Source organism: Chenopodium album, chromosome 27 (assembly GCF_948465745.1).
Source record: "Chenopodium album chromosome 27, dcCheAlbu1.1, whole genome shotgun sequence".
In the NCBI taxonomy this organism is placed as follows: Eukaryota; Viridiplantae; Streptophyta; class Magnoliopsida; order Caryophyllales; family Amaranthaceae; genus Chenopodium; species Chenopodium album.
In genome coordinates this window covers 22,939,882-22,956,625 of record NC_137860.1, presented here as the reverse complement: position 1 = coordinate 22,956,625, position 16,744 = coordinate 22,939,882, and the positions used below count along the sequence as shown (strand labels likewise).

General features: G+C 38.4%; 1 protein-coding gene across 1 annotated transcript; it reads right to left on the bottom strand.

Moving 5' to 3' along the window:
• Window positions 1-12,491: 12,491 nt before the first annotated feature.
• LOC145619496 (peroxidase P7-like) lies at window positions 12,492-14,269 on the bottom strand. Its single transcript, XM_081674198.1, has 3 exons — window positions 14,060-14,269; window positions 13,764-13,955; window positions 12,492-13,209 (listed from the first exon to the last, which is right to left on the bottom strand). The coding sequence occupies exons 1-3, from the start codon at window positions 14,267-14,269 to the stop codon at window positions 12,649-12,651; spliced, it is 963 nt and encodes a 320-aa protein (XP_081530324.1). The 3' UTR covers window positions 12,492-12,648.
• Window positions 14,270-16,744: the final 2,475 nt, after the last annotated feature.

Here is a 16,744-nt window from a genome sequence, read left to right as displayed (position 1 = left end):
CTTCACTACCCTGCTGCCCAACCCCACCACCAAAACATCCAACCACCACCTTACAACCTTCCCCCTTGTTCTCTCTCCACCTATGCACGACCTAGTCGCTAATGCCCCACCCCAAGCCACCCAACCCTTCCCCTTGAACCACCTACACACAACGCTCCCACCCTTGAAACCTTAGAAATCCTTACCCCTCTCGCCAAAAAACGTCAACCACCTTTAGCTTCCACATAACCCTAAAACTCTAAGTGACCCCAGGCCAACCCAAAAATCCCTGAAAACCCGGCCTTTTCCCTTCCTTCTCTCCTTCTCAATGGCGGATGCACACTGTTTGAGTGGAGTCCCATGACCCCACTTGAGCATTAAAATTTTGACTTTTACCGCAAAAAAAAAACAAAATATTGTTTTTTACCATCAAACCTTCTAAAACTTTTATTTTACCACCAAAAAAAAGAATCTAGAATTGTCTTTTACCACCTTTCGTCAAGAAAACTGTTAAATCTAAGGGTTTTAAAAAAAAAAATTTCCGCATTTTGTGCGCAAAACATGTTCTTCACAGGCGTAGGGGGCATTTTGATTTTACAGGACCAATTTGAGGTCAGAATTGACAAAAAATGATCAGAATTGCCTCGTTTTGCGTGTTTACGCAAATTGAGATATTATTAAAAACGCATAATGAGGCATTTCCGATCATTTTTTGCCAATTCTGACCTCAAATTGGATTCTTAGGGCCAAAATGCCTCCAAACCTCTAAAAAGCATGTGTTTGACACGAAAATCGATGAATTTTAAAAATTCCAATAGGTTTTTGATGACAGGTGGTAAAAAGCAATTTTTACTTTTTTATTTGGTGGTAAAATAAATGTTTTAGAAGTTTTGGTGGTGAAAAACAACTTTTTGTTTTTTTTTTTTTTGTGGTAAAAGTAAAAAAATCCAAAAAACTATGTAAAATTAAATTTTCCCCTATAAAAATAACTTTTACTACCTCCGTTTCGCATTATCTGCAACAAAGGGGTATTATTTGTGAGATATAAAATATTCCTTTGTTGCAGATAATGCGAAACAGAGGTAGTATTTGTATTAAATGACCCCATTAAAATTCAGCAAATGTATTTTGACCCCGTAAAATATTTTTTCTGGATCCACCACAGCTCCTTGTCACACCTCTTTCGGTAGAGGATCGGGGGTGGTTAAGGATTTTTGCGGGGAGGGGTTTTAAGGGTACGTGGGCCACGGGAGATGCAATCGGAATGTTCAGGAGGAAGGGAGATGCGATTGGATTAGCTCGATGGGAAGGGGAAGTCCGGGTGTGTATTTATTGGGGGAAAGGGGAGGGGGAGGTGTGGTAAGGTGGTAGTTGGGGGGTTTGCAGTGGTGGAGGTTGCGGTGAAGGTAAGCTTATGGTGGTGTAGTAGTGAGGGGGTTAATTAGTTAATCATGGTTAATGATAGTGTTTCGGGGTATTTTTACCCCCTTTTATAGACAAATGAGAGGCTAACAAATGGCCCAATAGTAAGCCGACACGTGGCATCCTGCTCAGCTAAATAAAGGCTAATAAGAGCATGACACGTGGCCTTAAGAGAGATATCAAAAAAAGAGGGGCTCAAAGCCCATTGACAAAACATGCCTAGCATGAAGGAAACCCTAATACACGTGTCAACCACGTATAGGGCAGCCAATCTTCTTAGGTTATGAAACCCTAGGAGCATGATCTCCCACTTCCCTATAAATACCCCATCATTTCATGATGGAAGGGACACACACAATTCCAAAAAGGCACAATGCCCAAAATATGCTCTCACTTCTCTCTACTTTCTCTCTCTAAAATCCCGTTTTCCGGTCACTAACTTGATCGTCGGAGGCGGAACTCCGGTAAACCGGAGTTCCGTTGTTTTGCAGGTGTTCGGGCCGTACGAGTGTTGCATCCCTGATATGTCTCCCGCGGGAATCCATACCCCCCTTTCGGGTTATCACAAAAATCCCCGAAACATTTGGCGCCGTCTGTGGGGAGGCACATCTGGAATGGCACTTAGCCATAATCGAACACCTTTTTAAGAAATAGAACTCTTCGTTACAAACGTAACCCAATGTGAGGGCAAAGTTGTAATTCTTCTAGATCATTCTTAAGAGAATGAGACGAACTCTTGTATGAAGATAAGACTTGGGCGACACTAAAACCCAAAGTTGTGATCATTATTATGATTGATTATCCAATTTTTTTTTTTAAAAAAAAAAAAGAAATGAAATTTTCAAGTCAAATTTTCTTCACAAGTTACATTATTTGATGTGTGCCCGCGAGCTAGTCAAACGACTTGTTAAATGGATAAGGAAAAGCGTCCGAGGAAAAGCAAGAAGCTCGTGAACACAAGCATACCTACTCGTACAGGGTAGCCAGGCAGCCTGTACGAGCAAAATTGGAATGTTTGCTTACACAAACCATAGCTACCCGTACAGGGCATCCAAGCAATCGGTACGAGCCAAATTGAAAATCTTGTTTACACAAGCATAGCTACTCATACAGGCCGAGTAGAATTTCAAGCAGGGGCATTCCCTAGATAAATTTACTTGGCCATGAAGACCACATGGTCGATAAGTCCATCCGGCCTTATAATAGACGGATGAACATTAGGAAGTCCTAAAAATCGCCTAAGGTATTTTTTACCTAAATAAGGCAAGGACACTCCTAGGCGTACAAGCCCTTAGAAGTTTGCAAGTTGAGAAAATACTTGAAATTTCATGAGTACGTCCGAGAGATAGCGTCAAAGGACGACTCAATACCACACAAATAATAAAAAAAATAATAATAATAGCATATATATATAAGCCGAATGGCCAATTTTTGAATAAAAAAGGCAGCTTAATAGATGGCCGAGCAAAAAGGCAAAGCATGCCCTTCCAAGCATGGATGGTCGGTTAGAGCTAGATAAAAAAGAAAAATGAAAATACATATAAATGTACATGATATGATTATGTAGCTGGCGATTAAGCATTTGGATGAATATGTGACTATGTGCACAGCAGTCAGCTCACATGCATTCTTGTTCACTTAAAACCGTCCAATCAGCTCGCATGCATTTTCAATTGTATTTCATTGGTCAGCTATATATATACATATACTTTGCTCGGCTTTTTGAGTAAAGATGTAATACATGGCTCGGCTTTTCAATATGTACTGCAAAATTGCAAAACCTTGGTGGCTCATAATATAGCAACTTAGCATAGCTACTTAATGGAAGATGATGCCTAGTGAATTATCCTTGAAGCCTCATTGAAAAAAAGCTGCTAGGCCAACTTGTTTGTTCTTCATGTGGCGACGGCAAAATGATGAGCACAAGCATGCGGCCGTCCAAGTGCCGAGCTCAAATCAAGCTTGGCAGCAATAGGGCAAGCTGGCCGAGGTCAAAGGCAATCCATGCCCTTCAAAGCATAGGTGCTCGGCCTTAACTTAGAAGAAAGTATGAGGTGGGACGAGTACACTAGCAATTGCTCCAAGCGTCCATGTGTCCGAGCTGCCCGTCCGAGTGAAATGGGTAAGCTCACCCTCACAAGCAATGATGGTCGGCCAACCAGAGCTGGGTGTCCGGGTTGCCATCACGCAAAGCCCCATGTTTCATATTTTATACGGCCAAGAGCAGCTGAATTGAGCTGGACGAATGAAATGGGAAACCACACCCTTGCAAGCATAGCAACTCGGCCAAGCATAGCAGCGTGGCTGACCGAGCATAGCAGCAGCGTGGTAGGCAGTCTGACTGAGCCAAAAAGCAGCAGCATAGGAGCATGGCTAGGCGCCGAGTTGCATCTCAAACACGCATCATGTTCTTGATTTTAGACGGCCATTGTATGTCCGAGTGAAATCGGGAACCTCACCATTGCAAACATAGCAACTCGGCCAAGGAAGTCTGACCGAGTTGCCTTCTTCTAAGTAGCAGTCTAGCTGCAGCAGCGTACATCAACAGCAGCGTACAGCAACAGTAGCGTACAGCAACAGCAGACTGTAAGTAGGCCGAGCCACAAGCTGCTTGTCCGAGTTGCCCTTCTAAGAGCCACCATGTTCCCAAAAATAGGCGGCCAGCAACCTTGCCCCGCAGTATGTCCGAGTTGCTCAGGAGGCCGATCGAGTAAAAGCTTGAAGATGGTCCTCGCAAGAATAGGTGGTCGGACGGGAGCCAAGTTGGGTGTCCGACTTGCCTTTGAGTAAGGGATAATGTAAGGAATTTCAGTCGGACAGGTAAGATAGAAGCTCGTCCTTCATCTACTTGACGACGAAGAAAATCGTCCAAAATAAGGGAAATGATTTCTACTAGTCGGGCTCACGGTGTCAGAACGCTTCATAAAATACCTTTTCGGAAATGGAAATGGGCCAATAAGTCAAACTCACGGCTATGCCGTGAGTGACAGGCTTTTTTTAGCCATCTGAGTTCATTTAAGGCCCGAAAATGGACTTCAAACATTTTTTAAAGACAAAAAAGAGAAAAAAATTAAGGGGTGGCCGAGTAAAAAGGGAAGGTATGACCTCCTCTACATAGCTAGGCCGGCTTGCCATCATGCAAAGCATCTAGTCTTTGCTTTCATACGGCCAGGAAGTTGGCCGAGCTGCAGCTTGGCCGTGTTGCCCTCAAACTACCCCTCTATGTTCCTATTTTCATGCGGCCAGCTGCCCGTATTATCTGCCTGGATCAGCCGCCTAGCCAGGCCGAGTTGCATATCAAAGGGCCACCATCTCTTTATTTTTATGCGGACAGAAGCGTGGCCGAGTTGAGTATATGCCGAGCTAAATGGCAAACGACACCCCTCCTAGTATAGATAGTCGGCCAGCATGGGGCAGGGTGTACGAGTAGCCCATCAGATAAACACCAAGTTCTTGCTTTTATGCGGCAGCAATAGCACCACAGCCAGTCGTGTTGCACTTTAGAGAGGCATCATGTCTCTAGTTTTGTGCGGCCAGTAGCTTGTCCAAGCTTTCAAGAGGCCGAGCTGCCATATAATGGTGGACCATTGTCGTGATTTTAGACGGCATTTAATTGTATACGAGTAATGTGTTGGCCGAGCAACTCTTACGGGAAGAGCCATGATCCTAGTTCAATACAGCCAAAAGGATTGGCCGAGCATATATGGCCGGATGAAAATGCAAAGCATCGCAACTCGGCATACTCAACTAATTACAAGCTTGAATGTCGATCTTGGCTGGTATAATATTATAAAGATATAAGATTATGGATGTTTATAAAGGTTGGTGGAATATACAAACTGGCAAAGCCATAAAGAGTAACAACCCATGTGTCATATTATATTACCATGTCCAATCAGCTACCTTGCATTACCATTTGCATAAATATAGCTGGGAAACAAAGGTGCTAGGTGGCACTATTATAAAAGCTTCAAAGTTTACTCCATGAAGAGATATTGGAAGCAAACTCTTGAGTGTCCGAGCACATTTACACGGGCAGTGCATAAGCTGAGTTGACATCACGCAAATTAAAGCTTCATGTGCTGCTGGGTTGGGTGGCCGACCTGCTATAAAGCAAGAGCCCATGTTCCTAATTTCATACGGCCAACACAAGGTGTCCAACCATCCTTCGAGCAAAGAACCACCTAATGACTTTTAGGAGGACACACGCTTGGCCGAGTTGCTATTGAGGAAGGGTCCATGTTTTGAATTTCGTGCGGCCATCAACTTGATGGAGCTTATTGACCAAGTGAAATATATAAGAAGAAAATCAGCAAACATTTGTATGCCTAGTTGTACTAATAGTGATTGATCATTATTATGATTGATTTTCAAAAAAAAAAAAAAAAAAAAAGTGTCCGAGCTTCCTGGCCGAGTGAATGGATAGTCAGCCATGGATAGGTGTCCGAGTTGCTATTGAGCAAGGGACCTTCTTTCCAATTTCAGCCGGACATGTTGAAAGTCAGCTATGGATAGGTGTCCGAGTTGCTATTAAGCAAGGGACCTCCTTTCCTATTTCAGGCAGACATACTCTTAATCGGTCATGGATAGGCGTCCAAGTTGCTATTGAGCAAACAACATCCTAACCACTTTGAGGCGTACACAGAATGAATTTGCCAATGTGCCAAATGAAGTTAGATGGTGGCCGAGCTTCTCATTTTTAGGCGGACGTTGTCTTGCCAAGCTAGGAGACCGAGCTACTATTAAGCAAAGGAACCTCCTTCTTATTTCTAGGTGGACTTTGCAAAGGATGTTTATCAACACAAGCACTTCGGTACCAAGGTAGAAGAAACATTCACATCTGAGCTGCATTGGTAAAGTGTCGACTATGATAATTGACTCAACATTCAAGAGTTGAATATTAAATCAAAGCATCCAAGCTAACCTTTCTCCAAGTCGAATTTCTGAAGATGGTTGAATGACGATCAATGATAAGCAAGAGAGCCTTTAGCAAGGGCAAAGCATGTGGTCCTAGCCAAATCATGCAGCCTACCGCATGATGGCATGCAATATCTGAAGTTGGGCCTTTAGAGAGTCGTCCAGCAAAAAAGTGAAACCGAGTACCAAGATTAAGCCTGTCCGAAAATAATCAAACGGACATGAGGCTAACCTAGTGTAAAGTCCTAATGGATAGGGGCTAGTATGCAAAAGATAGCAAAGAAAATGATCGAGTCGGCCGATGCATGAGCCGAAAGGCCTAACTAATGAGAAAACAACCTTCCTTTAGAAGGATAAGTGGCACTTGTTAAAAGCCAATTACACGAGCACCATGAGGCCTCGACTTATTACTAAAGACCGCAAGCGGCAACAAATTTCTAAAGCCTAATGCAATTAGGCCGAGTAGGCCCTCCATGAATTCAAGATGCCTACTTAGTGTTCGACCCTCTATGTAAGCATTCATTGCTACAAAGATAGCTTCAAGGTCGGGTATCGTTACAATATAATTAAGTTCATAATTGAAAAAATAAGAAGGCCTATCAAAATAAGATAGGGCAGCTCCTTCTAGTTTTTGAACGGCCTAATCACTATACCAAATGCTAAGCCGTCACATTTTATTCAAATCTTTGAAAGACAAGCCACCCCATTGGGGCAATAAGGAAAGACTAAAGTCCAAACATTCCTTATTGAGTAGCCACTCCCTGAAATTAAGGACAAAGGTCCCTTAGTATAAGGCTTTGGCCTAATAAGCGTATTAATACCTTCTGATAAACCTCCCTTAATAGGGCAATGTACAGATCTTTATATGGTTCGAGTGTACATTGAATGGCTCCTTCATCTAAACAAATACAGAAAACTCTAGAAGAGGTTGAGCTGTTCACACAACACCTTCTAAGTCTGAGTAAGACTTACCATATATAAAAGAGTAAAATGGCACAAATGCCAAGCTCCACTGCAAGGAGAAATCCAAGATGGAAGATACACATGGCAACATTGCCAAGTATAATTTCCAATACGATGGTTTAACACCGAGTATAATTCTGAAAATTTGCTCGGCAAAACAAATTGTATAGCTTAAACTCTCAAAGTACAAAGATTCTAGGCGGCAGAAATGTCGAATAGAAATCTCAAAGGTACTCCAAAATGTAGGAATTCTAAGCCTGTGTGCCAAAATTGAATTCTGAAGGCAAGGGCAAGAAGTAACAGATGGTCATCTTTCGCCCCAACTAAGTCCGAGCCCAATTGAGTCATAAATGACAAGGGCATGGGACGAAACTTCTTGTTAATATGACTTGGAAGTTATTGAGAATTGGCCCTCTCAAAGGTTAGTCCAAACAACTAAAAAGTCGTTGGACGCCTAGAAAGTCGTTGGACGCCTAGAAAAGGTAAAGGAAAATCCATCCCTCCATAACGACGAGACTAAGAATCTCGGCAAATGCTATATCTAATTCGGCACAGACACGAGGCAAAGCCCCTCGGCAAGTGTTAAATGTTTCTCGGCATTTCCTAGTCTAAGTTAATCGAAAGGTTCTAGACTATATGCCGAATGAATGCAAAAGAGACATCTAAGCCTAATTGGCCATTAAAGAAAAAATGTCTAAGCCTAGGTCCAAAATAATCCTTAAAAAGGATAGGCCAAATAGGGCAAACCTCATGAATGAGAGGAATTGAAAAAGCTTAATAGCTAATCAAACCTTGTAAGAAAGGTACTTTAAGTAACCCATTAGTCGCAAGACAATCAAAGTGGGGCTTAAAAAGCATAATGATCGACATTTGTCTAGTTCAAGGGCAATCATTATTATGATTGATTAACTTAGAAAATATCATACCGGCCAAGGTATAAAAATTTTCCAAGTTAATCAAACCTTTTTTAATTGAACTAGACAAGATGTCGAATTCAAAGAAGTTATAAATTTATCTTCGAGAGGTATAATCCCTCTTGGGAAGAGAAATCACCCCTCTCGAGGGGCTATGTTTCGGGGTACTTTTACCCCCTTTTATAGACAAATGAGAGGCTAACAAATGGCCCAATAGTAAGCCGACACGTGGCATCCTGCTCAGCTAAATAAAGGCTAATAAGAGCATGACACGTGGCCTTAAGAGAGATATCAGAAAAAGAGGGGCTCAAAGCCCATTGACAAAACATGCCTAGCATGAAGGAAACCCTAATACACGTGTCAACCACGTATAGGGCAGCCAATCTTCTTAGGTTATGAAACCCTAGGAGCATGATCTCCCACTTCCCTATAAATACCCCATCATTTCATGATGGAAGGGACACACACAATTCCAAAAAGGCACAATGCCCAAAATATGCTCTCACTTCTCTCTACTTTCTCTCTCTAAAATCCCGTTTTCCGGTCACTAACTTGATCGTCGGAGGCGGAACTCCGGTAAACCGGAGTTCCGTTGTTTTGCAGGTGTTCGGGCCGTACGAGTGTTGCATCCCTGATCTGTCTCCCGCGGGAATCCATACCCCCCTTTCGGGTTATCACAAAAATCCTCGAAACAGATAGGATTGAAGTTTTTTCAGTCATTAATTATTAAAATAAAGCAAGATTAGAGAAAAATTATACAAGTAACTTCGATGTATTTAAAAGAGTTTTGAAAAAAATTTGCTACCAATGAAAATGCGCAATTGTATATGCTACTAATGAGAAAACCCTTCTTTTTTCTTTTTCTTTTTTTGTTTAAAAAAAACAAAAAAAAAATATAAAATAATAAAATTGGGTGCAAATAGAGTGAAAATTTTAACTTAAAAAAAAAAAAGAGAAAACTCTACAATATGCATATCCATATATTAAATAGGTGGCATTTTCCTCAAAAAAAAAAAAAAAAAAAAAGGAGTGGCATGAGTACTGATTCACTCAACATCCACACAAGCATTTTATTTATTTATTTTTTCAATATTAAACTTAATTAAAAGTCACTCGTTTTTTCTTATTTTTGAAATTCATCTTTTAATTTCAAAAACTAACTATTATAATGTTAGTACTTGATTTTTTTTTTTTTTAATTTTCGTAATTAATATTTGAAAATTAGTTTTTGATGTAATGTTACTAAATTAATTGATAGATATTATATTTAGGATAATATTTGTCACAGATTAGGATATATTAAATGTATATTTTGTATGTTTATCGTATCTAGGATTCCTAACGTGTTTAGGCCTAGCGTTGTAAACTCTATATATTTGATCAATGGTACACACTCCAGATTGAGGAGTTTTCCCGAAATCTAACATGGTATCACAGCTTAGGTTTTAAATCTCAATTTTTTTTTTTTCCAATTTTTTGGTTTTTTTTTTTTTTTTTTTTTTTTTTTTTTTTTTTTTTTTTTTTTTTTTATTGGGACCTTGCCTTCACGTTTATTCCGCAATTTTTTGTTCTCTGTTTTTCGAGATTTCGGCTACGACAGTTAATTCCTTTAATTTGATCCCTGCTCCATTAATTAGCTATGGCAAAGGATGATGATAATGCATCCAACTATACACCTCCTCCACCTCCTCCACCATCCAATGAATTTCATCCCGCACTCACCGTCACAAATATTAAGAATGCAATCCCACTGATTCTAGATTATGAAAAAGTACAATATGCAAATTGGGTAGAGTTGTTTGAAAATCATATGGTGGCATACAATGTATTAGATCATATTGACCCCAAGACACCTCGCCCTTCTGATATTTCCGACGCCTTGTGGAACGGGTTGGATGCCATTGTAAAACAATGGATTTATGGCACCATCTCTACGGACCTTCTTGAAACAATCTTGAAGAGGAAGTCCACTGCTCAGCAGACCTGGGATCGTCTCGCGAACATCTTCCAAGACAACAAGAGTACGAGGGCGGTGTATCTTGAAACCCAATTGAATTCAATCCACTTGGATTCATTCCCCAATGTCACCGCCTACTGCCAGCACCTAAAAAGCATAGCCGATCAACTTGCGAATGTCGATCAATCAATCTCTGACCAAAAATTGGTGCTCCGTTTGGTTGCCGGCCTTAATAAAACCGACTATGATACGGTTGCAACGATGATTGCGCAGTCTGACCCTCTGCCCTCTTTTAACAACGCGCGTTCCCGTCTTCTTTTGGAGGAAACTCGACGGAACAATGACACCTCCACTCCGCCATCTTCTTTTGTCGCTCAACAGCAGCAATCCAACGCTGCCGATTCAACGCAACAACAGCAACCGCCTTCTGGCGGTGGGCGCGGCGGCGGTGCAGGGCGCGGCAAGGCCGGGGGGAAAGGTGGTCGTGGCAAAGGTCGTGGGAGAGGCCGTGGTGGCCAAGGCCGTGGCCCTCAACAACAGCAACAACAACAGGCCACGACTCAACCCCAACAACAACGATGTATGGTCCACCAATGACACCAACGGAGTTTGCCAGTGCTTACTCATCACCGGGGCAATGGAGTTTTCCCGAAATCTAACATTAATCAAATTATTATTGCTACGAACTTATTAACATATCTATATAAAATAGTGGTTGTGTGGAATATTTAGTGTACTTATTTACAACCATATGTAATTGAATAAATACCTTTTATACGACCAAGGAAGTTCTATCTCAAAACTATATGACAGTGTGGGGAGTAGTTTCCCTCAAAAAAAAAAAAAAAAAAAAAAATGGGGAGTAGCTTATTTGTCTTATAAAGTGCACACAACTTTTTCTTTCTTTCAATGTGGAATATACATCCCAATATTGTTCATCATCTTTATGCTCTTTCAATATGTGATAATACTTTCACACATATATTTCACTCATATGTGGGTTTGTTATTTTTATTTTATTTTATTTTTATTTTTTAAAGTAAGATACATGGAGGAGATTAGGTACGTCTTCAAACAAGAACGTGACCTAAACTACCAAGGAGTAAAAAATAAGAAAATTTACTATCACAACGTTTTATAAATACACAAATTATTGGGTCAGTCAAGCTTGAACAAATAGTTTGTGCGGCGGAGGAGATGACGATGACGATAAAAACAACGATGACGATAATGACAACAATGGTGGATCTCCTTCTCCCCCCGTAGGTGACGATGACGATGAAGACATCAATGGCGAAGGAGGGAAGCGGGGTCATTCATGGTGGAGAGAGAGAAAGTTTAATTTTCGGATTTTTCGAAAAATGCCCAAAAAATCAAATTGGGGCTTTATTATATGTGTATAATTGTTGAAATTGGTTGTTTCATATGATTGTATGTTGAATTGTGAGCATTTTGATAACATATGCATGTATTTTGGTTGAAAAATGAGCAAGTTATGTTATACCCATGACCTTAGTACGAGATCTTCAATGGAGGTTCCACCATTGTTATACATATTATCAAACAAATTATATATATCCCCAAACAAGTTATACATATCCTTTATTGGATGGATAATATCCTCTATTGGCTATATGATATCATGGTTAGATGATATCTTCTATTGGCTATATGATATCATTTATGATTGTGATTATGATGTCCTTTATTGGCTGGATGATATCCTATTGGTTATATGATATAATGGCTGAATGATATCTCTATTGGATATATGATATCATTCAGCCAATAGAGAATATCATCTGGCTAGTAGATTTATCATTCAACCAATAAATGATATCATATAGTCAATGCAGGATATCATCTAACTAGTAGAAATATCATTCAGCTAATAAATGATACCATATAGTCAATAGGGGATATTATTCAGCCAATGAAGGATATCATCAGCTAATAAAGGATATCATATAGCCAATAAATGATATCATCCAAATAGTAGAGGATATCATCTAGATAGTAGAGGATATCATCCAACCAATATAGGATATCATTCAGCTAGTAGAAATATCATCCACCCAGTAAGAGATATCATATAGTCAATAAAGGATATAATCTAGTTTATGGAGAATATCATCTAGCTAATAGAGGATATCATCCAGTCAATAGAGGATATCATCCCTCCAATTGAGGATATTAAAAATCCGCATTTTGTCAGTACAGACGGACACAATAACCTCTCTTATAACTAATAAACGAAAAAAAACCCCGTAAAATTGTGATTACGAGAGAGAAATTGTAGACTAATAAAAAAATATTGCAATATAATACGGAGTCCGAAATTTTTATAAACGATATGTATTTCCACTAGTTACATATTTTTCTCCTAAAGAAATGGGCCAAGTTATTTTATAACGAACCCAATCCTTCCTACAACAGTATAACTTAATATACAAGTCATAGTATTAACAAATCAATATTGAATTCTAACAACATTAATCAATTTATAATCCTACAATTCATCCTAATCTCTCCACTTGATCCAGTAAGTGGACTAATATTCCCCATTTTCACCATTGCATTAGCAAAATCAATAGCAAAAGCAGCAAAGTTCAAGCTATAAAGCCTAACCAACCTATCCTGTGATCCACCATTGAACAACTCTTGATCCGAGTGGAATAACCCACGTCTATTCACGAGGTCTCGAAAGTAACCATTATCGAAACGGTTAGGTGATAGGATGTCGATTGGAGCCAGGTTGTCATCCCCTGTACCGGAGCCAGGACCGGGACATGTTGACTTGCGGAGGGTGGCAAAGTTGGGGTCGATGTTGGTATCGTTGTAGACGTGGTCTCGGAAGGTGGTGCATCGTGCTTGACCGATAGTGTGTGCTCCTGAGAGGGCGGTCATGTCACGGGCGTTCAGGCCTTGGGCGGCGAAGGATGAGATCAAGGTTGTTAGGTTGGCAAAGGGTGGTGGGAGATTAGTGTTGGCTGCATTTTGGCTTGCTGTTTTTGCATCCTTTCTTCCCAATGGTACTATCCATGAGGGACCTCCCAACTGCATGAAAAATTGCTAAATTGCTTAGAATGGTAACGTATGATATAACATCGGTTTCATATTATTTGCAACTTTTGAATATTTTAAATTTCACAAATAATACTCAATAAATGTACTAAAAAGATTAACTAGATCAAATTTGTTGAACTATGAAGTATTTTGTGTAATCACATTCCAACTATGAAATCATAGAATTATTTAATTTTTAGCATAGTTGTGCAATAAGCCAATAAGTATTTAATTAATTAAGAAAAATTAGTTTTTAATAATCTCAACTTTTGATTATTCTAGAATAATCCCAATTTATTTAGATATCTTCTTATAATAATCCGAACTTTTGTTTTTGTAATACGAAGTACATAAAGTCCCAAAAGGGATCAACAAAAGCAACAAAATAATTATCAAGTACAAAAAGTGTAATGAAAATAGTATGTTACAAGCTTACAACAAATCACATGTTAACACTAAATAAACATACCAGATTACCTGCCATATTAATTTCATCTAGTAATGTTGCATTTTGAATATTTGAACCATAAAAACAGAGTACTTACCAAGAAAACTGAAGTTCGTGCTGCAAGGGCGAGTATGTCAGCACATGAAACCGTTCCACTACAAGCTGCTTCTACATTAGACTTGATTGTGTCAATTACATCAAAGCCTCTAGCTGAGTTTTGATTAGGTAACGCGTTCTTTTCACCGGTGAAGGTGGGTGTATCATCGAGTAGGACTGAAGCATCACATCCCTAAAGACACAAACATATCAATAGTAGATAATAAGTTAGACATACATATAGAATAAATAAAAACTTTAATATAACTGTATGTATCTATGATTTCAAATTCTTACATTAACAAAACAATCATGGAAGAACAATCGAAGTATAGAAGCTCCCATTCGCGGCTCCTTTACTAACACCTGCCTCATAGTATTAGTTACAATAAGTTGAAGCGTAGGGCATGTCCTAGCATAAAAAAACGGTGTAAGTTGTGCATTTGTAGAGCTTGCGATAAGCAAAACGAGGGAGAGTAAAATCGAAAAACGGATTGTAGAAGCCATGAAAACGGGTGCTCGAATTTGTGTGTAGACAAGAAGATGTTGTGCTACCAATTATTGTAAGTTGTGAGGTGAAGTAGAGAATGAAGGGAAGTTACACTAGTATATATATTGCCATAATAAGCTAAGCATGGTCATATGAAGCCAAAAACAACGTGCATGGCCAAGATACATACATTGTGTGGACTTTATGTCAAAGATTACAACTTAAACGCGTTTCCATGAATTATTTCAAACGAAGATAATTTTTAGTTGACTTAAATAATACATTATGATGTCAATCAAGTGATGGTGAAGCTAATTTGTATATTAAATTGGATATTCACATAATTTGTTTGTTCCATTACTTTCTTACATAATGTTACAATAATTAGCAATCACGAATAAAGAAACACTATATAAATTATTCAATTAAACCCATGTATAGTATTTATGGCGTAATCAAATTCTTTCAACCATCAAATTCTTTTATACTTTGACGTTTTCAAATGGTTTCAAATGGTTAGTTTCAAATGATGATCTATGAGGTAATTGCATCACTAACAAAATATTTGTTTCCATTTCATTAATTGTATGTATTTTTATTTTAATTATACATGGTGATTTATACTTAAGGGAAAAATATATGTAGAGCAATACTACATGATAATTAGCATATGAAAATTCGAAATCAAAACCAAAACCAAAACCAAAACCTGTTGCAACAAGTTTCTTAAAATTGGAGCCTAATCCGAGAACCAGATGTGGAACCAATGCATGAGTACCAGTTCGAGCTCGAGGATTTGTGTTTTTTTTAGACTAAGATTGTTGAAAAATTAAAGGTTTTGATGATGATGAACACAAAATAGCAAACGTCATCTAATAAAGAATTTTCTAAGTGTTGTGATTAGGACAGGTGAAGTAGACTTTGGAAGTGGAAGAGTAACCTAACTAAGAAGACATGAGGAGGTTCCAAGGAAAGTTAAAGAAGATAGAAGAAGAGTTCTCTCACAAGAACTATCTGAGTTCCCTGACAAGAACTTGAAAACAACAAGTTGAGATGTTCGACTTGGTCTGTGTTGAAGACAACAAGTTCCACAAGAACTTGGCATGCGAAGTTCCAGTTCAGAATTGGAGTACAAGTGACAGCAGGAACTCAGTCTAAGACTGCGTGAAGCTCAAGCTAGTATCATGGAATTTAATATCTTGACAAGGCAATTTAGTTTTGCTAAGTTTTTATCTTATAGAATTGCTGTAAATATGATTGTTAAGTTTACGTGTGAAGACCTATTAGAAACGTGACAAAAGAGCTTGACAAGTTAAAATTAGGAAAGTTTAAAAAGATAAGTTTTCAAGAAAAGATTTTCTAAAATGTTTTATTTCTTAAAAACGTATTATCAAACGATATTATTCTTTTGATGATTTATCTTTGATAAGTTTTTCTAAAAAGATTTTCTTTTAAAAAGATTTACTTAAAACCGTGTTTTGAGATTTTGGTAAATAAACATATTTATCTTTTGAAAACCCTACTTTCGATACGAGCAAGTCTTGTATAAATTGTAGAAATTTCATTTCATTATTTTATTTGAGCTTATGCGTGAAGAATTCGAAGTGTGCTTAATTGTGTAAGTTTGCCAAGTCCATACTTTGTCATATTAGTGTCGGGTTTCATGCGTAGATTACCTTTCATATACTAGGAATCAATACTTTGTATTGGTTGAGTTCTTAATTGGGTGTGTGTGTGTGTGTGTTTTTTTTTTTTTTTTTATATCTTTGCATACATTGTTGTAGGCTTCAAGGTTAAATAAAGCAGAGAAAGAGATGCTCGGGGAGTACAAGTGAATCTAAGCCAGGGACTTAGGTCGGGGTAAGATAGGAACCTATTGTGTAGCAAGTTTAGTCTGAAACTTGTGAGTAAAGGTCTGAGTATAATAGGTTGTAACTTATGTGTTTGCCTTATTATAGTGGATTTGTTTGGTTTCGGAAATCATTTAGAGGGTTGAGGTTTTACTTACAGTTGGGCTTTGTAAGGCTTCCTCATAAAATACTGTGTGCATTGCAAGTTCCTTTACATTTTGTTTTTATATTCCGCAAAAGTAGCCACTAAGAACTTACATACAATTCACTCCCCCTCTTGTAGTATTCATCTCAACTAACACAAATAAATTGTAGTTAGTTTTTTTAAAAAGTATATTTTAATTAAAAAAAATGATTTGATTTTAGATTTGTTTAAATGGTTTGAATTTTAATTGTTATTCTAGAATGGGCTTGCATTGTTGTAAGTTGTTGATAGGGTACACAATAACAAGTTCCATATAAAAAAAAGGAAATTTTACAAAAAAAACCAGCTTTTATAAGCATTTTTTTGCAAGAAAACACCTTATGAATTTTTTTTTTTTTTTGCAAAGACACACCTTAATCAAATTTTTTTTTGAAAAACCATACCTTTATGACGGAAAATAGAGTCAAACCCTATTTTCCAGCGTTAACTACGCCATT